This window comes from Monodelphis domestica, chromosome 6 (assembly GCF_027887165.1).
Source record: "Monodelphis domestica isolate mMonDom1 chromosome 6, mMonDom1.pri, whole genome shotgun sequence".
In the NCBI taxonomy this organism is placed as follows: domain Eukaryota; kingdom Metazoa; phylum Chordata; class Mammalia; order Didelphimorphia; family Didelphidae; genus Monodelphis; species Monodelphis domestica.
In genome coordinates this window covers 137,773,115-137,799,912 of record NC_077232.1, presented here as the reverse complement: position 1 = coordinate 137,799,912, position 26,798 = coordinate 137,773,115, and the positions used below count along the sequence as shown (strand labels likewise).

General features: G+C 35.2%; 1 protein-coding gene across 15 annotated transcripts in view; it reads left to right on the top strand.

Annotated features, from left to right (window-relative positions):
- Window positions 1-26,798, top strand: part of FRYL (FRY like transcription coactivator) — a 309,155-nt gene that overhangs the window by 265,443 nt on the left and 16,914 nt on the right. For 9 of the 15 annotated variants that reach the window (XM_007496478.3, XM_007496477.3, XM_056802595.1 and 6 more), the window contains 10 exons: window positions 1,551-1,721; window positions 3,453-3,593; window positions 8,185-8,382; window positions 8,808-8,969; window positions 9,546-9,620; window positions 10,098-10,274; window positions 12,906-13,109; window positions 15,053-15,229; window positions 20,034-20,284; window positions 21,628-21,835. In XM_007496478.3, the coding sequence (XP_007496540.2) occupies window positions 1,551-1,721; window positions 3,453-3,593; window positions 8,185-8,382; window positions 8,808-8,969; window positions 9,546-9,620; window positions 10,098-10,274; window positions 12,906-13,109; window positions 15,053-15,229; window positions 20,034-20,284; window positions 21,628-21,835 (1,764 nt within the window). The remainder of the gene's footprint in view (window positions 1-1,550; window positions 1,722-3,452; window positions 3,594-8,184; window positions 8,383-8,807; window positions 8,970-9,545; window positions 9,621-10,097; window positions 10,275-12,905; window positions 13,110-15,052; window positions 15,230-20,033; window positions 20,285-21,627; window positions 21,836-26,798) is intronic. The other 6 variants (XM_016423259.2, XM_001364319.5, XM_056802591.1 and 3 more) reach the window with 1 other exon arrangement.

Here is a 26,798-nt window from a genome sequence, read left to right as displayed (position 1 = left end):
AGAGAAGCCACTCACAGGCCCTATCCCTATCCACTGCAGATTGACTCCTGATCTTTGTCCTGTTCCACTTCTAATTTGGGCCAATTTGCCCCTGCTTAGACAAACTGGCACCCCACCTCCTTGTTCCACAAACCCTGCTTCTAATTCTCATGGGCTCACCATACTGATACATAATGAAAACATTCAGTTAACTTTAGCCTTCCTACATATAAGAACTCAAGTGAACCATCAAAATCAGCCTCTCTTAGTAGCAGAAATGATAAGCCTGTACCATCATCCTGATCATGGGATTCTAAGATTGTCCATAAATAATAGTCATAGAGCCAGTTTACTCGGTTCATACTTGGAGGGGGGAGGGGGAGGGGGAGAAGGAGAAGGAGAGAAGGTATACTCTGGCTTCTTGTCCCAGCCAAGGGAAGAGAGTCTTAAGAACTATGGGCCTTACCTGGAGGCGTGAAGCCTCCAAAGCTTCTCAAAGCTTTTCACTCTCCAATGGGCAAAAGAAGTATGGGTGTTGGTCTTCCAGGCGCTCCTCCCTCCTTCACTCCAAGCCCTGGTGAATGACTGTCTGAATGTAGTCTTCCCTTCAGCTCCAAGGAACTGATCCTTAACTCCAAGCTTAGGGTGACTGACTGTGTATTCAGTCTTTTTTCCCTCTATTTAAAGACCTTTTTCTCTTGTTTCTCCTCCTCTAAATTTTCATATCTACCAATCACAGCAGATGCTTTTCTCTAGGACTACCCATTCTTTAGTTCTCACCTTCTCTGGTTAGATTAAATCTTTTTGGGTTACTTAAATCCTCTTTTGTTAAGTTCACCTTTTGTAGTTACTTAACACCTTTTTGTAGTTAAAACCTAAAAATAGATTGTAGCTTACAATTCTAGCTTCACTATAAAGGAAGAGCTAAGTACCTTCATTGTTACAATCAGGAGAGAGTTAAATCCAATCTTCACAAGCATTTCTCATAAGTAAGAGCTAGCAGAGCTTTAGTTCTCCTGGTGTAGAATTCCAGAACCCAGGATCACCTCAATACTCATCAGAATAGGGTTTGAGTTGAAGGAAATAAATTGATATAAACAGTAATTTAATATGGCATATTCCATTCCCACAATATTCTAATGTCCTGACATGCCACTATAATATTTTTAAAGCTATATCTAATAGCAGGTGAGTTTCAGAAATGTCAAATTTCCTTCATTGTCTTGTCAAAAGAATTCCTTGGCTGTATGACCATGGGTGATTTTCAGACATGGTGTGGAGCCCAGGGATGATTGATTTGGAATCCAGAACTCAGAACTAAATGGGACTCTCTAGACTTACTCAGATACGTAAGAAACCATGAAAAATGTGCTTCTTGAATAAGATTATTTCCTTCAATGTCTAACTGGGAAGTTTTAGAGTAGACCAGATTTCCTATGACCCTATTAGTGCATACTTGTACTTTATTTTAATTTAAACATGTTAAAGTAATAATTTGCCTTGATGAGTTTAGACTTACTGTCTTTTGTTGTTGTTATTTTGTTTTTTAATGAAATATATTTATTTTCCAGGTCTGTGCAGAAGAAAAATCACCAACGCTTGTCAATTTGGCACATATGATGAGTTTATACAGTACACATACATACTCCAGGGACTGCTCAAATTGGATTAATGTAGTATGTCGATACCTACATGATTCCTTCTCAGAAACTACATTTAATCTTGTAACTTACCTTGCTGAGGTAAATTTTCCTTAAAATGTTGTTTTGCCCATCATTTTTTAATTTGGCAAGATTTTTTATTTAAACACATTTTTATAATAGCTCCAGCTCCCATATCTAACTGATATTCAAAGTACTAATTGGCTGAAGTCAACAAATTTGAATGCAAGAAAATTTTGCCTTCTCTTAAAATAGACAGGCTGAATGATTTGGTAGGCTTCTAGCCTGAACAATGTTTGTAAACTTCTTTTACCTTCAAAATGGCAGCAAAGTCTTTAAGTGTTCTTCATTTAGAGAATTAGAATAATAATTTCACTGCTTTGTAGTCCATCCTATAGGCATATGTGTTGTCTAGAAATATCTATTATATAAATTTTTATAATAAAGTACTGTAAGTTCTCCACATTTGAAATCTGATTGTGGTTCAAAATAGCAAAAAGTTACCTTTAGATCACCCATAAAAATTATCATATTTTTACAAGAAATTTCTGGGTCCTTACTTATAAATTCTGTCCAAGAAACCCCTCTAACATGACAATGAATAATACCAAAATTTCCTTTCAAATCAGAACTTCAATTTTGCAATCAATGAAAACTGTTGGGCCCCTCCGCAAAATTTCTGATTAGTAGCCCAGAATTTCAACCTGTGTCTGAGTCCAGACCTAAGGGTACATATAGGAAAGTAAAGATTTGAACAAAAATGGAAGATATTGTAGCACTGGTAACTAGAAGAGAACTTCATTAGGCATTAGCTTCTCTGCTAGTAAATTGCTGTGCCAGCAATAATAAATGTGAACAGGGCTAATATGTGATTTTTAGTTCATATTTAAAGATAGTAAATAGCCCTTTTTAGTTTGGTAAGTTCATAGTATGTTAAAATTGACATATCCCAACTAGCACCTACTTCTTAATAGTAATCCCAAAAGGGCAAGATTCTCTTAAAAGGCAATACTCTGAGATATGAAGCAAATATATCATTCCCAATTCCTAGCTTCCTCTTGAATTATCCTAAAAAAGAAACTGGCTTCTGCAAATCCTCTATATTGAAACCCACTTTAAAACAGACCACATATCCTAGGCCAGCACTCAACTTTGGCAAATGCCTCTTTCTATCTCCCTAGAGATTCCAGGACAGACCCATGCCCATTAACCACTAACTGTCACTGAGCCAAAGTGTTTTTCAGAAGTATAGTAAAGGTATAGCTTTTCTGTTGTTATGGTTCATAGATACCTCTGACCAAATATTTATTTTTTTATCTCCGTCATGTATTATATTTAGTTGTCTCAGTTAAGATGTTTATTTGTTACTAAAAATGGATGTGCTAAGAAATGGTAGTGAGCACAAAAATAAGCAAAGTCCAGTTTTCCCAAAAAATCTTCAGAAACACAGAAAATTAAAATAAAAACATTTTTCCTACCTGATAGTTCAGTATAGTCCTCTAGGTTTTATTATAGCCTCCTTTCAAACCCTTAGATTACCAAATTAAGACAAATGTCTTATTTTAACAGCCCAAAGTATCATATTGTTAAATGCTGTTATTTTTTATCAGTCCTAAGCATACACATTGTAAATAGCCTAATTTATCATATGCTTTTAATCATTGTTATTTAGATTTTCATATGGTATAGATATATATATTTTTCCAAATATCATATGTAAGTAATTTAAGTAATCCCGGTCCAGTAAAGAAACTTGATTTGTAATCTGTCTTAGAACTTGGCTAAAGTACAACTTTATGAAATTTTTTTTAGCTTTTAGAAAAAGGACTGTCCAGTATGCAGCAGTCTTTACTACAGATCATTTATAGTCTTCTGAGTCATATTGACCTCTCCACGGCCCCAGTGAAACAATTTAATTTGGAGATCATAAAAGTTATTGGGAAATACGTACAGGTGAGTCTTCTAACTTGAAATTCAGATATGCTCATCTCTAATCTCAAGTATTAAAACTGACTTGACCAGTTGAAATTCCTGATGACTTTGGCTATAATAATAATAGCTTTGAACTATTAATAAGTTTATTAAGGAAATTGGTATTCAGCATTCCAGTGGATAAGTTTAATTTAGCAAAGAAAGCAGACTTTAACAGGATAATTATTTGGTCCTTTGCTTATTTGTATGTAGAAATGCTTTTAATCATTGTTTTGACTTAAAACTTTTCCATTTTGCTTTTTTTATTATTAAGTTTTATTCACATAACATAAATTATTTTCTTTTTCTTCAAATCCTCCCATCAATGAAGAGTTTAAAAAAAAAAACCCTTGTAACAAATATAGTAGTGGTGGTGGTGGTGATAATGATGGTGGTGACGGCAGCTAAAACAAATATAGCACCTACTGTGTGTCGAGCACAGTGCTAAGTGCTTTATATATATATAATCTCATTTGATCCTCCCCCCAACCTTGAGATATAGTTGCTGTTATTATCCATCCTCATTTTACATATGAGGAAACTAAGGTAAACAGAAGTTAAGTTACTTGTCCATTGTCACACAGCTAATGTTTAAGTCTGGATTTGAACTTGTCTTCCTGACTCAAGTCCCAGTGCTCTATCTACAGTGCTATCTAGCTACCTCTGATAAGCATTTGAATTCAAATCAATATAATATTTTAAGATATTCTGTAATTAAGGTACAGCTAAATATCCAGATTCCTGAGCTTTCACTAGAGTTCCCAGATCTGTAAAATGTACAACACTATATAAATATTTGCAAGGCATAGTTTCTTTTTTTTTTAGTAACTCTATTCTGTATCCAAAACTAGAATAAGAAATTTAATGTATAAAAATTATATTTCTTTAAAGAGAATATCTCATTTCTTCTTGAATTTTCCTTTTTCTTATTATAAACAAAAGTAATAACATCAAACATCTTTTTGCAACTCACTCCAAAATATACCAGGATTCTAAGTTCCTATTTTTTTAATGCATTTCGTTAGATGATGCCAGTCATTTACACAATTGTGCCCTTGGTGATCTCTTTTACATTTGGAATAGAACTCTTAATGTAATTTATTGGAGGTATTGTCCCTGGAGAAATTTTGGCTTTTTACAGAAAGCTTGTACACAAATGCCTGGAGCCTAATTACTTATCTGCAAAATGATTATTCTTTCCCCTTATTCCCAAGTTTATTTAATGTTAAATATGGTTTTTACAATAACATTCTCATAGTGACTCCAGAATTATCTGGACATTTTCATTATTGACAGTCATGTACTTAAGTGATAGTCCTTGGGCCAGGACAAAGTTGATTAAATGGATGACTCAGTGCCACCACAGCTTTTTTTATATGGCATTGCTTTTTTAAGTATAGAGTTTTTTCTTCATTGACTCTAATTACTCACCAACTGAAAAAAACATATAGAATCAGTGGCTTAAGGACCATTTGTGTTTAGGAGCCCTGGGAGTGGCAATCCCAATCTCAGACCATTGGTCCCAATTGCAGTCCAGACCTTGACCCCAAACCATCATCTGGGCAAAAGAAGCACTTTATTCTTGTGAAATAGAGGCCACTTGTCCCATCTGCTGTCAACCAAGTCCCACCAATAGGACAATCAAGCCAGTCTGTCTGAAATATCAAGTCCCTCTAAGGATAAGATGAGGTGGCATATAATAGGAAAGTCAAACCAGATCTACTGCCTTGACCACCATCTCCCCTTAGGTCCTGATGAATATAGCTCAGTGTCCTGAAGCCATCACCTGGGAAGCATGTCCTAGCATCCTGCCTATTGAAGATTCAGAAAACAAAGTTCTAGCTAACAGTCAGATAAATTGTACAAATTGCCAGCACAATACAGTATAGTACTACAAACTAAGATTTTATTGGTGAAGATGACATTAAAGGAAAGACATTACCATTTGCATTGCTGCTGTATCCTAGAATAACCACCAAATTTTTCCATCTGCATTGCAACTGAAACTTTCCATATACTTCTTTAATAAGAGGAGGAAAAGGTCTGGTCATTTGGCAAGAACAAGGAGTCACAGGCAGACAGCCAGAATGAGGTTGGTAGAAAGTAATCTGTATGGCAAACTGGGAGAATATGGATAAGAGTCACACAGAGATTACAGATCCTTTTGAATGTCACAGTACAAATATTGACAATTTAAAAGCTCTCTAGCATCAATTAACCATGTATAAATATAATATAAAATGCTTTTCTACAAGAAGCTTAACAAAATGTTTCTCCCCTTAAAAGTTTCTAGTTCCTGTTCAAGATTAACCCTAAAAAACTTTAGGTAAATTTTCAAAGTTCTTGAGGTATACCCAAGAAAGCACACCACTTAATTTGTCACCATCAATATGTGAATTTCTTTTAAAACCTTTGTGAAATATCTCCCAGCTACTTGGGTAATTTGTGTACAATGATCAAAGTCTAGGAATATCACCCACTAACTTAATTTATGGCCTCATCCTTTTATAATTTTATCAATCCAACATTTTAAAAACTAATTTTACTAAGAATATCTTAAATTCATTAAAATGCTATTTCATAATGTGGCTTAAAAATTAGTTTCTCTGCTAGAAGTATTATATTTTATGAGGTTTATTAAAGATTAAGAATTTAAGAAAATACAAGTAAGAAAGCATGTGCCTAGGAGGGGTGAAAGACCCATTCAATTTCACTTACATCATGAGAGACACGTCTGCTTGGAAGCGGAAGTAGGAAGAGAATTCAGTAGGCTTTTACAGCCAGTTAAATAGAAATTTTGATCTCACCCAGGTGGAAATTTCAGTGAGATGAGAGGGCATCTTGGGAACTAGAGCAAGGACTTCTGGGGATTGAAGTCCGGGGTTCAAATCTCCATTTTTACAATAAGGAATAAATACAGATATTTGGTTATTTGCTGTCTTACCTAGCATAGGATTAGTACTTGATTTTCATGCTTTTGACATGTGTTCTCATCCTCCCAATTTGTTGTGAATTTAAATATAGTTAATCTCAAAAGTTTACTTTACAAAAACACTCAATTTTAAGTACTTTTTTATACTCCTTAGTAACAAGTGTTCATTTTAACCAGTTTTGGATATATTGTGTCAGTATGAAATCTTATTAAATCTGTTACGAAAGTATTCTACTAGTAATAAATCTGGGAAAACAAATCTTAGCTGTCCTTATTCTTATCTCAGGGTTATCTATAGGAACAAATTTATCGGTGTTATCTTGAAATAAAATAGGCCAACTCTCTTGAACCTCTTAAAGATAAAATAAGTTTCTATATAATTCTTTATTAAAAATAAAGTTGATTTGTGGTTGTGGGAATATATACATATATATTGATATCACTATATATATGATATTGAAATATAATGATGTCTATATTGATAACTATAAAAATGAATACCACCTATTTCTTTCTTATAAGGATTATACATGGATTTGGAAGTAAAAGAGGTTTCCAAGGCCACCTATCTTGTCAGGACAGGATAGAAAAAAGCTTTTGCCCTTTTATCCGTAGCAGCTTATGGGACCCTTTACTGAAACAATGACTAGAAGGCTAGTTACTATATAATACCTTCCTGTTCTAAGCTAAGTTTTTAAATGACCACTTTTTATATGATTTCCTCTTCAATCCTTGCCTTCCTTTCCATACATTGTATTTCCCTCCTTTTTTTTTAGTGTACTAGAGAAAACACTTACAAAATAGAAATGGCATTTGTCTTTGTGTTTCACAAAATAATTAATGACTTGAGTGTCTTCTGTAATACAGGGGTTCCTGTTTCAGTTTTGTCTTTTTCCTCTACCCTTTGCACAGAATAGGTGACATAGGGAAACTAAAAGGCTTCTTTAGGGCAGGGATATTTTCCTGCATGGTTATATACTGCTCTGTGCTTACCTTTCATCTATTCAAAAGTCATCTAATCTCTCTGGAACACAGCCAAAAACTGGATCAGCCAAGTGCAGTAGTGAATGTAGAGTGGTCATCTTGTAGTCAGGAAGACCTGAGTACAAACACAGCCTTAAGACACTTAACTGATGGTATAATTCTGGACAAGTCACTTAAACCTCTATCCCAGTTTCCTTATCAATAAAATGGGAATAAAAAACCTTCAAGGGTTATTATGAGGATCAGGTCATATTATCATAAAGTGCTTAGCAGAGTATTTGACACATAATAAGTGTTATAAAAATGTTAGCTATTTTTAAAAAAGGAGTTTTTGGTACTTAAAGAGCTAAGACTCATTCATGAGTAACATACCATTCTCAATGATGTCAATTTAATGAATAATATCCTACTGCATGTGATTTTAAAATTTATGTGCTATATATGTGCATGTTCCAACTTTGGGGAAGAACAGCCAGATGTCCCACTTCTTCAGGGTCTTTTCCTGTACCCTAGAAATCTTTCAAGAGCAGTGAATATCTAGATTCTATTTTGCATATGCTTACCATATCTGTTTGTTATCTTGAAGAGGAAATTAGTAAGAAATGTTTTCCAGGGTTCCTCGACTCTGTAACTATTATATTTTTTATTTCTTATTAGAGTCCATACTGGAAAGAAGCACTCAACATACTAAAACTGGTGGTATCCCGATCTGCAAGTCTTGTTGTCCCTAATGATATCCCTAAGAGTTATGGCAGTGATATGGGTTCTCCTGAAATATCATTCACAAAAATTTTTAATAATGTTTCCAAGGAGTTGCCTGGAAAGACATTAGATTTTCATTTTGATATATCTGAGGTAATTCTTTTAAAGTAATTTAAGTAGTATAAAAACATGCAAGTCCAACCTAATTTTGTGTGTGTGTGTATACTTGGGGGTTTTCTCAACAACAGAATGTAAACAGTGTTTTTTAAGACTATCAAAATCTTATCTGACTAAAATGTAAATCTTGGCAGTATGTATTTTTGATTCCTTGATGAGAGAAAATGAAGAGAAATGTGTTTAAGCAAGTACACATGCATTTTTTGTTTGGGCCTTGGAAGTTGAAAGAGATAAACTAGCAAGTAAAATGAGTGATAACTCTGGGTGAGTTATTACTATGAAGAATTTCTAATGTTATGGCATTTCTTAGATTGATTTTTAGAAATTTTGTTTTCTCTACCATTTATACTTTCTGTGTCTTGAATTATTTGAGTCAAGCTTATTTTTCTCTTTCTTTGTAGACACCAATTATTGGAAATAAATATGGTGATCAACATAGTGCAGCAGGAAGAAATGGAAAACCAAAAGTCATTGCAGTTACTCGAAGTACCTCTTCAACTTCATCAGGTTCTAATTCTAATGCCCTTGTGCCTGTTAGCTGGAAGAGACCACAGTTATCACAGGTATGTAAGAGGAAGGGAGGGAAAGAGAAGGAAGAAAGAAATGAGGGAGAAAGGGAAGGAAAGTGGAATGGGCAGAAGGAGGGAGGAGGAGTAAGGAAGGGAATAATGTAAGTACTTACTCTGTACCAATTACATTTCTAACTGGAAATATCTATTTAGAAGGAAAGGAAGTCTTTTCTCTCAAGATGATCACGATCTCATTGGAGGGAAGTAACACATAAAGGCTAGTTCAGCTGTAGGGTCTAGGAGAAGCCCGAGAAGCCGTAAATGTTGAGTGTTGAGGCAGATGGCAAGGCCCAGGAGTCCTTAAGTTATACAAGATGACAATGCCAAGGCAACGACTTGAGAGCAAGGCATATAGATGGTAAAACCCGAAGATCTTAGGGGGAAGCAGTAAGTTCATAGTTGTAGGACAGTAAGGTTAGGTGCCTGGCCTGATAAAAGTTAACAAAGTGGGGATGCAGAGCCAGGTCTTCTCCCTAGTGCCCTGCCCTTTCCACTATACCAAATTTGTGCTAACATAGATAGGTTTTTAAAAGTCATCTTTTGACACTGAATGCTACTTTTCTGTTCCAGAGAAGAACAAGAGAGAAACTAATGAATGTATTGTCCCTCTGTGGTCCAGAGTCTGGTCTTCCAAAGAATCCATCGGTGAGGTCACAGTAGATATTTTTAAAATCATATTATCCACACAAAGAAACACATATTATTCCTTCCCATTGTTTTCATGCACTAATTGCCACTATATTTATAGTATTAAATTTGAGAGGAAAAGTATTGTTCCTTATAACAGTTGGTGGTCAGTTAAGAAACTCTTTTTTAAAAAAATATGCCTCTTTGGGATAGCTGGGTGGTTCAGTGGATTGAGAGCCAGGCCTAGACATGGGAGGTCCCAGGTTCAAATCTGGCCTCAGACACTTCCCAGCTGTGTGACCCTGGGCAAGTCACTTGACCCCCATTGCCTAGTCCTTACCACTCTTCTGCCTTGGAACCAATACCTAATATTGATTCCAAGATGGAAGGTAAGGGTTTGAAAAAAAAAAATTATGCCTCTTAAGCCATTATCCATTTAGAGTAGGGTTGATTTGTGCTCTGATCCACAACATTGTTCTATTCTTTTCTCTGTAGGTTGTATTTTCTTCTAATGAGGATTTGGAAGTTGGAGACCAACAGACAAGTCTCATTTCTACAACAGAGGAAATAATTCAGGAGGAGGAAGTAATTGTGGAGGACAATAGCAGTGAACAGCAATTTGGAGTTTTTAAGGATTTTGACTTTTTAGATGTTGAGCTGGAAGATGCCGAGGTAAGGATTTGGATTTTCTGTTGTAAATGTTAGCATACTTAGAAATCAGGTTTGTCTGAGAACTAAAAGTATACCTATTTTGTCCTTTGTGAAAGTTAATTGTAAGAACCAGTTTATTATTCATGATGGATGATAATTGAATGAGAAACTTTTTGTGTCATTTTATTTATTATATACAATGTTTCAAAGTGGAGAAACAGATTTTTAAATAGACATTTTAAGCATTTAAATTTATTTTTTTAATTGAAAAGATTTGCTTTTTAACCTTGTAAAGTTCTAAGATTATTAAAATATAGCCTCCCCCCCCAAAAAAAAACCCATATACTGTGAATTCATTATTCAAAAGTAATTTATGTATGTGTTTAAGTAACTATCAATAGTTATGCAGATTCTTACTCACCACAAGAGGAAAAGAATATTATGGTTTTAATTACTAGAAGCATGACATATTATTTTTAAGATTGATTATATTTGAGGCAGCTACATAGCACAGTGGACAGAATGCCAGGTCTGCCTGGAGTCAGAAGGAAATGGGTTAAAATCTAGCCTCAGACACTTTCGAGCTGGGCAAGTTACTTAATCCTTATTACCTTGCCTTTGCCACTTCTCTGTTTTAGAACTGATATTAAGACAGAAGGTAAGGAATTTGAAAAAAAAATTTTTATCACATTTTTAAAGATGTCACCATTTTTATCTTTCTGCCCTCTCCTCTTGAACTCTTCTCAGTGGCAAAGCCCTGAATATTTTTCCCTTTAACATTCCCAGTTTCTTGCTTTAGTATTATGTAGCCATCTCCTTTCAAATTTCAAATTGTATTTGTCCAAGAATCCTTTTCCTTTATGATGTTTTAACTATAAAGGTTTCTATTTCCTCAAAAGTTTTAAGTGTATTAAACAGCATAAGGAATTCAACTAGCACTTCCTATGTAAAGCAAAATGTACTATGAATTGGACTGAATAGAACAAGCTGTTGCCTTCCCCCATCACCATTACTAATCCCTCCATTCCTTTGTAGTTTCTTTTTAGCTCAGTAATATTAGATCAAATGTGAGGATTTACATAAATAAAAGATTCTTGAATTAAATTTTCCATCAGCCTATTTCCCTAACAGTATTATAGTGTTGAAGTAGATGTTTTTCCTATTGAAGAATCTTTAAGGTACGAAAACTCCTTTTAGGACTTTAATGCCAACAGTCTTTTGGAAGAGATCATTAAGAAGTTTATTTTATTTCTAGATCTATTCCTAATTTTTTTCTTTTTTTCTCAAATTTGCTCTTAAGCAGCAAAACAAATTTCTAGATGGCTTCCAAAATACTAATAGACCTGCTCTTATCTGAGGCCTCATGAAAATATAAGCACATTACTTACTCATAAGGAGGCCCAGATCCAGGGCATTTTGCAATAATATTGTTAAATGAATAGAAATAGTCACAAAACTTCTGTAATACATGTTGTTCACCTGATCACATTTTGTCACACTGAGCTTAAGGAATTGTCTCCTGAGAAATCAGTTCACCTATCATTGTGTTTTCACAGAACCAATTAACGGTGTTAGGCAGGATATGCCTGTACTTTGAATAATCAAGAAGATAATTTTTATACCTGCTTTATACAATTTCAAAACTTTTTAGCAAAAATTATTATTGCATGTCATGATTATTGTGTCATATCATATTCTTAGAGGTGAATCCTTTTGTTAGCTAAATTTTTGCAATTTGTCTTCACAAGACTTTAGAGAAATTGTAAGAATTTTAATTCCTACATTTCCTTCTGACCTTTTGGAACAAGGGAATAGATTATTCATTTATATTTTGATTTTGATTGTAAAATGTTTAAACCGACATAGGAAGTGACTTTTTAAAAGCAGGCATAGCCTTTCTGCAGCGTTAAATTGTGAACCCTCTATGTTGTTCTTGACTGTGAACAGTTTAAGTCATTATAATATTTCGTCACAAAGTAGTAAGTCTGTGTGAAACTAGAATTTTAAAAATTCATTGACCAATTTGTTCTGTATGTTTAGCCAGACAAAAATGTTGTTTCAGTTGTTTGTCTCTAACTTTTCCATACTATTTTGTACAAAAAAAGAGAAGTTTGACTGGCCGTGCTGGTGTTCCAAACAAAGCTTAATCCAGAGCTTGAATCAGTCTTTTACTATTGGCAAATCAAAAGTCATTTTCCCTAAGTTAGAGAATGTTTTTAAATGTTTGTCTTCGTTTTTCTAATTATGTGTGTTTTCCTTTTTGCTAACCAGGAGCTGCAGGTAAGTTGCAGCCTGGTGTAGGGGCTGCTTAATCTGTTGTCACCTGTGAAGTGTCTGTCTGTACTTTCATAGTCTCTTATGTCTCTATTTTAGTGCAGATACATGATTTAGACATTAGAATTAGCTAGTCCCAAATCATAATGCATAGAAAGTTGAGAGAATTATACATTGTCTAAAGTTACTTACAGGTTATCATGTTTTGATCCAGTTAAATACAAACATTTAACAATATGATAACATTTTTTTAAAAATTAAAGGGCTGATTGAAACTCTGTTTATGATGTTTATGGCAATATTTCTACTTGTTATGTGTTTTCCAAATACTTTCTTTTCAAAAGTGGTTATCAAGTAACTAATTGTCTTGTTTTACAGGGTGAAAGTATGGACAATTTCAACTGGGGCGTCCGTAGGCGATCTCTGGACAGTATTGACAAAGGGGACACGCCTTCCCTACAGGAGTGCCAGTACTCTGGCAGCACACCCAGCCTGAATTTGACCAATCAGGAAGATACTGATGAGTCCTCAGAAGAGGAAGCAGCACTAACAGCAAGTCAGATACTCTCCAGGTCCCAGATGGTAAGTGTATAATTTTTCAAATGATTGAAGAAGCAACTTGGTGCATGGAAAGAGTGGTCCTGAGTTCAAGTAACAGCTCCACTCATTACTGTGTGACCTTGGGTGGATCTTTTAACTTCTGGACCACAGCTGAGAAGGATCTCTGTTCTCCTGTCTAGGTGACCTAAATTCCATTCAACCTTTTACTTTATCAACATGTGAATTCATTTTTTTCTCCCTCGGACCCTGACTGTCAAAGTATATAAATTTTACTTGCTTTCATTAGGGTCTAGTCATCAGTAGCAATGTTATATAAGAGTCTTGAATCATTCTTTTTAGTAGCATCAGTGGGTCAGGCTTTGCTTTTCTCCCTTTCTTTCCACTTCCATATTCAGTCACCCAATGATAACAGGGGGTGAAGTGGATAAATCTGCACACTCCATGTGAGAAGCCTGCTACTGTGACACTTCTGAACTTTGTAAACTTTGTTAACTCTGGGCAAAGTATTTTATCTCTCAGAGCCTTCTATAAAATGGGGATAATAATTCATAAAGTTAGGAGGCTAAAGGAAAATCCTGTTTCCAGATTATATCACAGACTTGAAAGTATAAATGTCATTTCTTTATTCAATCATGGCACTAAGGGTAAAGATCTTATTGGCTTTAACTGCCACATTTTCAGATAACATAAGACCAGGAGAGAAACTTAGAATAGATGATAAAAATTGAAACAAAATGGTCTTAGTGATTAGAGCTCTAAACAACAAAACAACAAAAAAAAGAGGAAACCTAAAAAATTCAACCAATATTCATTCATTAAGCATCTATTTTGTGTAGATCCCTAAAGACAATAATAATTGCATTTGTGAAGCTTACAAGCTAATAAAGGCATCCTACACATTCACAAATGATTGCAATAAAGAATAGACAAGAGAGAACAAAAGACGATTCTATAAGGAGGGAAAGATTATATCCCTGTAGACCAGGAGTTTTTAACATGAATGGGGGGAAAAGTCACCTGACATCTTTATTATCATTATACTCTAAAACAATTAATATTTCCTTAATTTAATTTAAAGTATTCTGGGAAAGGGTCCATGGACTTTTCATGACACAAGAAAAGTGAAGGACCTCTGAGCTAGAGGAATCAAGAATGCTTTATGAAAACTGAGGCAACTAGGTGGTTCAGTGGCTTGAGAGCCGGGCCTAAAGATGGGAGGTCATGGGTTTAGATGTTACCTCCCACATTTTCTGGCTCTGTGACACTGGGCAAGTCACTTAATTGGACAGGCAGACAGACAGACAGACACACACACTATGTGGGAGAGACTTGAAGCTGTATAAAGCCCAGTCTTAAGGATTCGTGGAATTCCCAGTCTGGTTGAAGGGATGTGAGACAGACATAGAGAGATGAGTAATGAAAAACTAAGTATCAGAGGTACGGATACTTTCACTGTAATAGTATTAGTATGGAAGACATTGTGGTATTCTAGATCAAGAACTGACCTTGAAGTCAGGAAATCCTAGGATCAAATCTTGCCTCTAACATTTACTATCTGTGGGACATAGGGAAGGTCTTCTCAGGAACCCATCTACAGCTCTTTAGTGGTAGAGAAGGTGCCCATCTGCACTGATGGAGGAAATTATTCCTCACTAGGAGTTCCCTTCATTAATGAAATCACAGGTCCAGTTTTTTTCTTAGTGTTTTCTTAGCGTAGTTAGTTAGGTTTGATTTATTATCAAGGTTGTTGTGGTTCAACTGGTGCATTATCTGAGAATGTTACATCTGTCGTACTTGGTTTTTTTTTTTAAGGAGAATGGGAAAAATTTCAGAAAATTGCTGAAGTGGATTTTAACCCAAACATCACAATGTCTTAACAATATAAACCTGACTTCCTATCATCTTTAGAATTATTATTGACTCCTAAATGTATACCACATTGTGCTCTTTCCTCCTCCTCCTAGTTAAACAATGAGTCCACTCTCGATGAAATACCAGACCACCCTGACTCCCTTCTTCAGTGCCAAGATTCAGCTCTCATTGTCACCACAGAAGAAGTGCTTCAGATCAGAGCTGACAGCCCAAGTGTGGAGGCTTCTCTAGATAATGCTAACTGCCAGCTGCCTGAGGTGGGGAGACAGGTGGGCTGGCGCATGGCTGATCGGGGCTCTCCTTAGCACTCTTTTACTACTCTTTTCTTTCCAAAGAATGTTCATCTGTTACACTGATTTTTAATTTGTCTTCAGTATTTCTAACCTGTGGGAAGGTCTTAATTTATATTTTTTGTTAATGTCATCTCAAAAATTAAGAGTTGATATATTATGAGAAACAACCCACAGGTTAAAAATAATCGCCAGTGTTTTCAATAAGCATTTTGTAGTGCAGAATAACATTAAGTTAATGGATTAAATGCTTTTCTGGAGATGGTGATCATCTTTCTACAGCACTTTTATTTTCTTTGAAAATACTGCTTTTTTTTTCCTTTTTTTTGCTTTGTGTTTGGGTTATGTGATTGGTGCTGTGATTGGGATTAAAACCTCAGGCCAGCTGTGTTAGCAGTTGGTGCAGTCAAATCCTTTAAAAAGGACCTTGGAACACTAGTATTATGGTTTTTGGAAAGGCCTGTAAGGAGTAAGCCAGATTTCAAGCTAATGACTGAACAAAAAGATGTGAGTATCTTAGCTGCCTTTTTTGACTTTTATAGATGATTACTTTTTTAAATGCAGTTACTATGGTTTTTTATGCTTTTTAGGGGAAAATAAGCATAAAGGTGAAATTTTAAATGAATGTTGCTCCATTATAGGTGTCAGTGTAGTAAGCTTGCAAAAATAAATAAATAAATAAATAGATGAATAGAAAATCCCATTTTCTCTCAGTTGTTACCAAAATATAGTGGCTGTCATAAATTCTCTTCTCATTAAGTAGGTTATTGGGGATATAGAACTTAAAGTTATTATTCCAGTTTATTAAGTAATGTTCTCAAATTCTTCATACATGTTTTGTTTGAGGATCTCATCTTTCTTAGTCTTAGGTATTCTCTCCATCACAAAAAAGTACCTAATGTGTGCCAGACTTTGTGCTAAATTTTGGGGATACGAATACAAAAGGAGACACAGTCCTGCCCTCAAGGAGCTTACTATCTAATGGGAGAAGATAAAACACAACAGAAAGCTGAAAGGGAGTGGAAGTAGGGGAGCCTAGGGAGTGCTAGGATGGTAGAGAAGTCAGGCATGTCCCAAAGTAGTGCACCCAGAGGAGAAATGAGGAGATAACTGAGCAGAACTCTCTCTTCAATTTGATGGCCCCATCCTTCAATGAGAGAAGCAGAGGGTAGTGATGAGGTGGAGTACCAAAACTAATGAGAACCTACAGAGTGATGAGGTTATTCCATAATGAGTTTCCTGAGGCAAGATGAAGTCCCCAAAGAGTATACTCGGGAGAGAGATGAGGAAACATCTGAACTGAGCTTTATAAATAAATCAGATGTCTCCCCTTATTTCGGCTTGCTTAATTGATAGATGGTGATAAGGAAATGTAATTATGGGAAAGAAAAGCAGAATTCACCAAAATGTAAGTTTTTCCACCCCCTCTGCTTTCTTCTTCCCTAGTTGTTTTGTTAAATTTGTATTATTTTTTAAAACAAAGCAGGAGAGGCTGAATAGCATAGTAACTAGGGAGCTGGCTTTGAAACTAGAACAATGTACGGCCCTATCCTGCCTCCTAATACTTACTAGCACAGGCAACTTCTCCTCTTCAGTGACATCCAGGCAACTTTCTATGACTCATAAGTCATAGAGAAGATGCTGACTTACCCTAGTGGAAGGAGATAGCTCACTGGCAGTTTCCCTATACCAATAAAATCATGGCTTTACCCTGTATCCCTATGACCTTAGGCCCTCACTCTCTCTTAACTGGGAAAAAGTTTTATATAGGCATATATATGTAAATGTAAATGTATTTGCAGGGGATATATACACACACACCTTTCCATTGAAATGGAAGAAATAATTTTATGCATAAATTCATCTCTAATAAAACTACTGGCTACGTCTTTATAAAGTAGATAGTGTAGAATCAAAAAGTAATCCAGAGTGTCCACTTAGTGGAAAGCTCCTATTCCTTCTAGTAATTGCTGTGCTAAATAGCAAAAGTAAACTATTAACTGTCATGGTCCTATTATAAGTGTTTAACCAGTAAGATTAACTTTGATTTGAGAAGCAGTAGCATAGATAATTAACTGGAGAAATGGTTGGAAAGCCATTAGTTAAAGTCCCTGCCTCTGACACATACTGGTTATGGGATATAGGGGACTTACCTGACTTTTCAGCACCTCAGCCTTCTCTCTAACGCTCTTGTGTATCAGAAGCATTACTGACCTGCATTGAGAGAGGGAATTTTCCTACTGAGTGCTCACTAGAACAATAAAATCTTATGTCGGGTCTAAAAAAATTGATCAGATATTCCAATTAATAGTATGTTACCACAGCTACAATGAATAGATTACCGTCTTGGGGAGGAATAATCTTTATATAATAACCAAAAAGAGGGGGAAACAGACAATTATTTTCTTTCTTTGTATTTCCAATGCTTAGTACAGTGCCTGGCACTTCATTAGCATTTAATAAATCTTGTTGACTTGAAGAAAATTAAGAATTTTAAAAGTCAGATGTGAAGAGATAGTAAATTCCAATTAAAGAATAGGTAGCCTATAAAAGGCATATAATTGGGAGTGGCAGTGCTGAATTTGAGTAGCAATAAGTAGGAGAATTTGTCTGGACAATAGAGTTCATGAAGAAGGGCATTGTAAAAGAATATCAAAATGGTGGATTGTGTCTGACATCTAGTATGTCAAGGAGCAGGGTTGGGAGGAAAGCTAGTTTCATGCCATAGGAAGGGAAACCTATACTGTTCCATTCTGAAGCTTAGAAGTTACATCATAGATCAAGGACACATGTAATACCCACTGGAATTGCACATCAGCTATGGGAAGGGTGGGGTGAGGGAAAAAAAATATGATTCGTGTAACCAAGGAATAATGTTCTAAATTGACTAAATAAATTTTTTTAAAAGTTACATCGTAGAAAAATATCCCCAACTTTGTAGACTTTTAGAACATTGCCATTATACCATTTTTCCCTTGCAAGATTTTTTAACTTTTGGCATAATTTAAAAGATAGAGTACTTAATAGAAGATTCCATTTGCAAAATGGAAATTTAGAGATGGGAGGAGGGTTCCTGGAAAATTGAGTCCAGCCCATTCATTTCACAGGTGAATAAACTAATGCTCAGAGGTTATGACTTGTCTACAGGCAAATGATTGATTTGTAGCATACTCATTGACAGTAAAGATATTGTGAGGTCTCTTAACTGATTGAGATACTTGTTTTAGAAAGAAATGAAAAAACATTGTTTTTTTAGAGTTCTATAACAATTGCCAAAAGTCTGATTGACCAGAAGCAATGGTGACTAATATTCAAATGAATAATGAGAATAATGTATTGTTTAATTAAGGGGGGGAATCTTTTAATATCACATCCTATATATAAGTAAACTATTTAGAAATTTCCCATTCTTTTGGATGGACAGTGGTAAGGAAGAAGTCAGTAGATGATGAAAGATTAAAAATTTTAAATGGGAGATAATTTTGCAAATAGTTGTGATAGAGGAATGAGAAGGTGTGGAATCAAAAGTACATCTAGAAGGATTGACCCTGGTGAGGAAAGGGGTCACCTCTTCCTCAAAGATTGCAATAAAAAAAATGAAAATGAGAGATATATTAGATATGTGGGTAAAGGAAGAATGAGGAGTCATAGATAATACTCATGTTATAAACCTGGGTAACTGGAAGAATGGTAGTGTCCTTGAAAAAAAGAAAGAAGTCTGAAAGTTGGAGATTTGGAAGTAAAAATAATGAATTTTGTTTTAAACATACTGAATTTGAAATGCTTAAGGAAATTCAGTTCATAATATTCAGTATGCAGTTGAAATATCCAGTAGGCAAGATAGTAATGCCTCTTAGACTTATAGTATCTCAGTGGATCATTCTGAAGTATAAATGAGATAATATGTGCAAAATGTTTATAAACCTTAGAATGCTATGTAAATGATAGTTCTTATTAATACTTTATTATGATAGCATACTATTTTCCCTTTGGGGCTACACAGTATTATAGCATACTACAGTTACATCATTGAATTTAGGAAGAGACAAGTATAAGTAAGTTTTATAATGGATACTTCCTTTTATGGAGTTTGGCAACTGAACTACATTTGTTCTTTAATATTCATCTCAGAAAAATGAACTTTTAGTTAGATTAATTTTATATGCCTTACATGCTAACATTTTTTCTCTCAAATCATTTATAAAGGAAATTTCAAAACAAATCCAAGATTTAAAAACTATTAATCATGTATGTTGATGGTTATTATAAGCCTGGAATAGTAAAAGAATCTTTAATCTCAAATGAAATACCAGTAGATGTAGCATTTGTATTGCTACAAGATTTCCAAGTACATTTTCCAGTCACATTGGCAGTATTTTGTAGTTTTCTACAATGTTTAGAAGGAAATATCTTGTCTAACACTCTTAATTGACTGAACCAGTGACCCCTCACTTAGCATTAGTCAGACAAAATTTAAAGATAATATATCTAAGGATATTCAAAGTAAAATTGTGTGAATAAAGAAATAACTATCAAAATAAATAGGCTGGCAGCAGTGCCATTTATTCTATATTTCCCCTAGAAAAAGGAGTTTCTTGAGGGGGAGTTTGTTTTTCATTATCTTTTTATCAATAAGGCCACGCACAATATCTTGTACATAGTGGGTTCTTAATAAATGATTGTTGGGTTGGATTGGACAGTGGACATCATAATGAATTTACTTTATTAAAAAAGTATATATATATATGTATATATATGTAATTAAAACTCTCATTGTTTATAGGATGGAAATTTATTATTAAAAAATGAACAACTTAGTATGGCTTTTGAAGAAGAGAGGGCATTTGTTACACAAGAACAGCAAGAATCTCTCATTTGTCAAGAAATTCTTGAATTAGAAGAAACTGAAATCCCAGAGCCCCCAGTCCTTGAAAGCTATCCTGAATCAGTTTGTGAAGAGGACGTTACCCTTGCTTTGAAAGAACTAGATGAAAGATGTGAAGAAGAAGAAGCTGACTTCTCAGGGCTGTCCAGGTGAGAATGTACTCCATTAGAAGAGAAGAGCAAATATTTGTAACAATAGCATTTTATATTTTCTCATTTCATAGAAGACTTAACTGCTTTATTATCTACTCTTAAGGTTTTTTCAAAATAGTTTTTTCTATAAGCTACTTTTATGTTTTGAGAGTCTGGTGTTTATAGTGTTGGTTGTTAACATCAGGAGCCTTCATTAGGATTGTCACAGCAATCCAAACTTTTATTTATGATAGCACAGTAGGAAGGAAAGGAGAAATTGGGTCAAATTTGAGCAGGTCAAAAGCTCCATAAGATTCCCAGTAGGGGGCAGCTGGGTAGCTTTGGATTGAGAGCCAGGCCTAGAGACGGGAGGTCCTAGGTTCAAATCTGCCCTCAGATACTTCCTAGCTGTGTGATCCTGGGCAAGTCACTTGACCCCCATTACCTAATCCTTACCACTCTTCTGCCTTGGAACCAATACCTAATATTGATTCTAAGATGGAAGGCAAGGGTTTAAAAAAAAATGAGGCTAACACCACCTACACTACATATTTCCCAGGACTATTATGAGGATGAAAGTAGAAAATATAATGAAGGTGATTTGCAAATTTTAGAGAGTTAATGAATGTTAGTTATTCAAATTTATTTTTATATATCATAAATATCTCATGTTGATATTAAATTCAACTATCACATTAATATTTCTATAATCAACTTAAATCCTACCTCTTCTGAAGAATTTTTTTCCAAATGCTTTAATCTAAACAGATTTTTCTATTTTTTAAAGTTTTAGGAATCTAAAGATTTGAATTCATAAATTTAAATATTTTATATTAACTCATTTTCTCCTAGAATTATTTGTTTATATATTGTCTTCCCAACCAAATTTAAGCTCTTCTCAGATGGGAGCCACTTCTTATATTTCTTTTGTATGTTTCGACCAGCACAGTACAATAACCACTTGACATTAATAAGTAGGTATAAATAAATACTTGTAATGTATTTGATGATTGGATACTTTTAATAAAATAAATTTTAAATTAATATCAATGAAAATGGATGTAGTCAGGCAGTGGTTGAATAGGCCCAGAAAGAGGTAAAGAAATGGATATGCCTGAGGTGCCCATTGCAGTTCTCAAGCATAAGAAAAGTAGGAAATGGGGAGGTAAAATTTGAGTAATAAATATTAGCAGTCCAAGAACTAATCAGTCTTATAGTATAGTCCCAGTTAGAAAATTGGTGTGTGATAGTGAAGATTTATGCATATTTGGTGCTGGCTGATTGTTGGACACAATCAGTGGTACTTACATTGTGTATTTTTTTAAGCATTCTTATTAACTTATTAATATTTATGTTAACAGCCAAGATGAGGAAGAACAAGATGGCTTTTCTGAAATCCAGACATCCCCACCACCATCACCATTTCTTTCTGCCATAATAGCAGCTTTTCAGCCAGTAGCATATGATGATGAAGAAGAAGCCTGGCGTTGTCATGTCAATCAAATGCTTTCTGACACAGATGGATCCTGTGCTGTCTTCACTTTCCATGTGTTCTCCAGGCTGTTTCAGGTCAGTGAGATTTGGGGTTTCTAAAATTCTTCGGTACTATTAAAACTTCTTATCATTTAGTTCTCCTGAGATCAGGTTCTCTTGAATAACAGTAGTGATTTTCTGGAAATTTCCTCTAACTGAATCATATTCTTCCAAGGTCAGGTGCAGGATAATGCCTCTTTCTTAGAGGCATTGAACTTGAACACCCAAACCATGTGGCTCCAGCCTTACTACACATTACACACCTTCACTTCACTACACTCTTGCCAGAACCATCCCCAAATTTGGCATCCAATGTATTCATTCAAGTAGTTTTCCAAGCCTGAAATATACACCCTCCTCATCTCCAGTTAGGAATCTTAGCAGAGCTCTGCCCCATGTCCCCATTCCCCAGAGAGAGATGAGGAATGGTGAGTGGCCATGCACACAACAAGCACTTAACACATGTTTGTTGAATTGAATTGGAAGTATCTATTATAAGCCCCCTAACACAGATTGTAACTATCAGAATGACTCAAGCCTACTTCTTCTTTGATCCTAAAATCGCTTATTGCCTTAGGGTAAGTTCAGTTACCTATTAAAAGCTTTTGCCTGGGCTAAGTAAGCACCATCCTGCTAATTTCAGAGAGCAAAGATCTTTGGGGTCAGGACTGAAAAGTTCAACCTTTTAGTGACTCTGGGACCCAAGCTGCCTGCTTTCATCTTTGGGAAGCTTAATAATGATCATAAATTCCAGGGTCAGGATTAGAAAAGCACTTTATAAACCATAAAGCACTATATAAATATAGGATATTACCATTATAAGACCTGAGATTATGATTGAATTGGGGAGATTAGATTAATTCAAATTAATATATATCAGTATATAATATTAAATAAGCATATAATTAAATGTTTAATTGTGTTAGTAGAGTCAGCTTTGCCTTTGTTTATCCTGTGCCCTTCCCAACAAATCCTGCCCAGCCTTCAAGGCCCCCCTTTTGCTTCCTGTTTCTCCTTTTAGCCTTTGTTGATCACTTGATCCCATTCCCTCCTTTAAACTCAATGTATATATATATATATTTATACCACTTGTTTGACATTTCTCCACATTGCTTTGTATTGTTTGACTTTATATACTCTATCTAGTTGGGTTATAATGTCCTTGATAGCAAAGACTGCCATACTCAGCTTTCACAATCATAGGCCATTCTCTTTACAGATTGCTGAAGGCATTGTAGTAAAATTTATCCCTGTTTTTCACTATATACTGAATACTTTTCTCCATTATAGCCCAAATTCCTACTTAGAAGATGCAGGAGACATCATCAGACTTGGAGGGATACAGCGTATGTTAGAGGTAGAAGAGACACTTCTGGCATGTGTATTAAGTCTTGTTATATTAATTTAGAGATAAGAAGTGAAGAAGCTGGCTTGAGAAAGAATTGGAGTTTCAAACAGCTGAGGCAGTGTCAGTTTCAAGTCTAACAGTTTTTCTGTGGCAGTTGGTGTCTGGCAGTTGGCTGAGTTAGACTCTCTCTTAGGGCTTGAAGGAGGGAAAGACCTGAAGGAGCTGTGTTTTCCTTTCCCAATTTAGGAAAAACTAGTGACTATCTATTAAATTTTTTATAGATTGTTTTAACTCTGAGAAAAGACCTGGTCTTTGATTTGGACTCTTGAGTCTGCTAAGGCTCAGAATCCTAACTTGGTTCTTGCTGAGACTCAGCCAACTGGCCTTTGTTATTTTTATAACTTGGAGCAAAGTTAAGAATTATAACGATAATAGTGTGTTTATTTAGAAAAGTAAAAATTTGGGTTAGTCAGATCAGAAAGGATCAGTGTAGCTACTGTGGAAACAAGAGAAGTGGTTCCTTGTGGAACCAGGGAGTTTTATTTGGGTGGAATTAGAATCCCTTAGAGTTAGAAATCCTTTTTGTCCTTATATTTTCAGTAAATATTTTATTTTTTATAACAAGTCTTCTTACTGTCCTTATGCCTGGCCCTGAAGAGAAGTTCACTTATGAGCTTAACTTCACTAATATAAACTGAAGATACTTTGAAAGCGCCGCAAGCAGAGTATCAAAATCAGTTTATAACCAATAATCAATTCATTGCTCATTAGTTTTACAGTTTACCTTTTTATTTTTACAGTTTTGGCGAGTTATACAGGACAAAGAACCAGACCATCTGATTTTTAAGGGACCAAGCAGCTAGAGCTGACAGTTTCACTGTGAGCTGTAGTAACAATGAGCTGAATTCTAGGTGGCTCTAAAACCCATCTCCCAGTCAACTTGACTCAAAGGCTCTGTGCTCTCAGAAAGCTGGTAAATTAGCTGCATACAATCACCATGGGATTTTTTTCTGTTAGATATTGCTTTTCTCGTTTTCACTATTATACCGGATTATATGCAAAATTTACTTGCATGTGACTTTCTAATGCCATTACTCTCATTGATGCTCCTACAACTAAGCTCTTATCTCCCTGTGCTACTGTTTTTCTTGTGCTTTTACATGATGATCAAATCTTTGGCAGTCATGTTTAAACATTTAAAAGCAAGCATCAAGCAAGCTACTGCAAAGACCTTATGTTAAAAGTGAACTATCTAGAGACTGAACTAAGTAGCATGGAAACTCAATATGAAAAATTATTCAAGGCTAAATAGGGGGAAATGGCAGAAAGCAAAGAATATGAAGCAACTAAATTAGAGGGTGCAACCAAATCTGATAAACCAACTAAATTAGAAATGGAAACTGAAGCATTAGAAAGCACACCAGCTCATATGTTTCCTTTAAGGGAGGAACCCATAGTGTCCCCAAAGCATAGTATAGTGAATCTCGTGTACCACAAAAGGTTTATACAAGCTGATATAGACAGTTTTAAGGAAAATGCCCCAAAATATGAAGAAGAACCAATGAGAGTTGTAAAGCAATTTAAGTGCTTAATTAAGCTTTATAATCCTTCATATTTGGACTTTGACATCCTTATGGATGATTTATTGACAAAGAGGGAGAAACAACAGAGTATAGAGGACACTAATAATAACTACTGAATTGCTGATTGGCCAACTGAGGATCGTGGATGGGAAGTTAACTCTGTTGTGGGTTACAGAGATAACTACAGCCAGGGAGGCAATAATTGAAACTATGAGACAAAATCCCAGATGCCCAGGAATCTGGTTTAAATTTGAGCGCCTAAAGCAAGAAGTAGGAAAAACTCCCTCCACTTTCTTCAATAGAATTATTGACTATGCTAAAAAATGGATTGGGTTGGATATTTTAAGAGAGGAAAACGTAAATCAAAGTCACAGGCAGTTTGTGAAAAATGAATACCTTGTAATCCAAAATTATTTTTGGAGTAACTGTCCAAATTGGTTTGATATGGGTCTTGATGAAATTTAGAGAATTGCTAATTATGTTTTCCAAGATGAGAAAGATAGTGTAATAGGTGGATTAAAAGAAGGGTTCAAAAATAACTATATATCTATATAAAATAACAGGTTTATTTAGCTAAAGAGATGAGGGGGAAAAGGAAATTAGGAGAAACTTAACTCTTAACCCAAAACAGAGATTAAAACCCTTATACCTTCTATAATTATTCTAAACTAAATTCTTACAATAGTAATTAAGACTAGGGAGTTTTGTAGGAACAAGGACAGGGGCCAAAGAATCTCACAACCAGGAGTCCTCTTTGAGTCAAGCAGTAGTCCCAATAACAGCTCTGTTGAAATCCACTTGACAGCAGCAGCACCAGCAGCAATAGCAGGCAGAATATCAAGAAAGCCAAGGAAGAGGGAATCATAGGCTCTCTGGGTCCACCCCAGAAATACCAGGCAGAAACCCTCTTGGCTCTCCTGACTGCTGGGAAAAAGCAGCAGACTCTTATTATTCCAGAGGAGTCCACCAACTGCTCTCAGAAACTGCCTGTGTGTTCAATTCCCTAGCTCTTGAGAGTTCTGTGTGGAATGTTGGTTTGCAGGATCTCTTGCTGTCAGCTTACCCTATTAAAATACCTTACTACAATAGGCAATCAGAAGAAGAAAACAATATAATTGATAGCTTAATCAAAGAAATCAGAGAGCTTAAAAAAAAAACTGAAATCCAATGAAGTGCAGGAAAAACCAGTATCTGCACTAAGAACTTATACCCCAGACAACACAGACCAACCCCAAGATGTTATCTTTGTGATAGACCTGATCATCTCATGAGAGAGTGCATATTTAGGGGACAATTCTTTGGACAAAACTTCAGGGGAAATCGAGGCAATAGGTTTAATTGCTTCAGTGGATTCAGGCAAAATGGGTATGGAAATTATGGGTTTAACAACAGATTCAATAATGGGTTTAATAATGCATTCCAGTATGGGAGACCATACTACCCAAATTATTTTGATACTGGATGCTACCATAATTCACAACAAGCTCCAGACCTGAATTCCATGCAAGACTGTATCAGAGCAGGTACTCGTCCAAATATTCCCAGGTAGTTGGTGAGAATCCCCAAAAACTCGATATGCAAAAAGGTGCAACTTCATTATGAAGATGTGCCATGGACTGTGCAGTTAAAGATCTGGTATATGGAGAAAATGGACTAGGAAGTATGGGCAATGAAATAAGAACTAATAAAAATGACAAAAATATTTTAAAAACATGGAAAGTATTTGTGTATATGAGTGGAAAAAGTATGGGGGGGAGGTTGGGTCCAAGAGAACACCACAATTTTTCCCATTTAAATGAATTGAAGTAGGGTTTTCATAACATTTTTACCTTAATAGATAATTTTCACGAGGCAGATCTTATTTTTATAGCAAAGAATCTGTGCATTTTATAAATCTTTACAGCATCTAGTATAGCACATAAAATATGTATTTTGCAGATATTTGTTGAATTAATAACTGTGCTCAGAATTTTGAAATGGGGAGTTTTCAAAACTCAGTGAAGAATGGCAGATATATCTTTGCCTTAAATGAATTTTCAAGAAGATACTTTGTTCAAAAACAAAATTC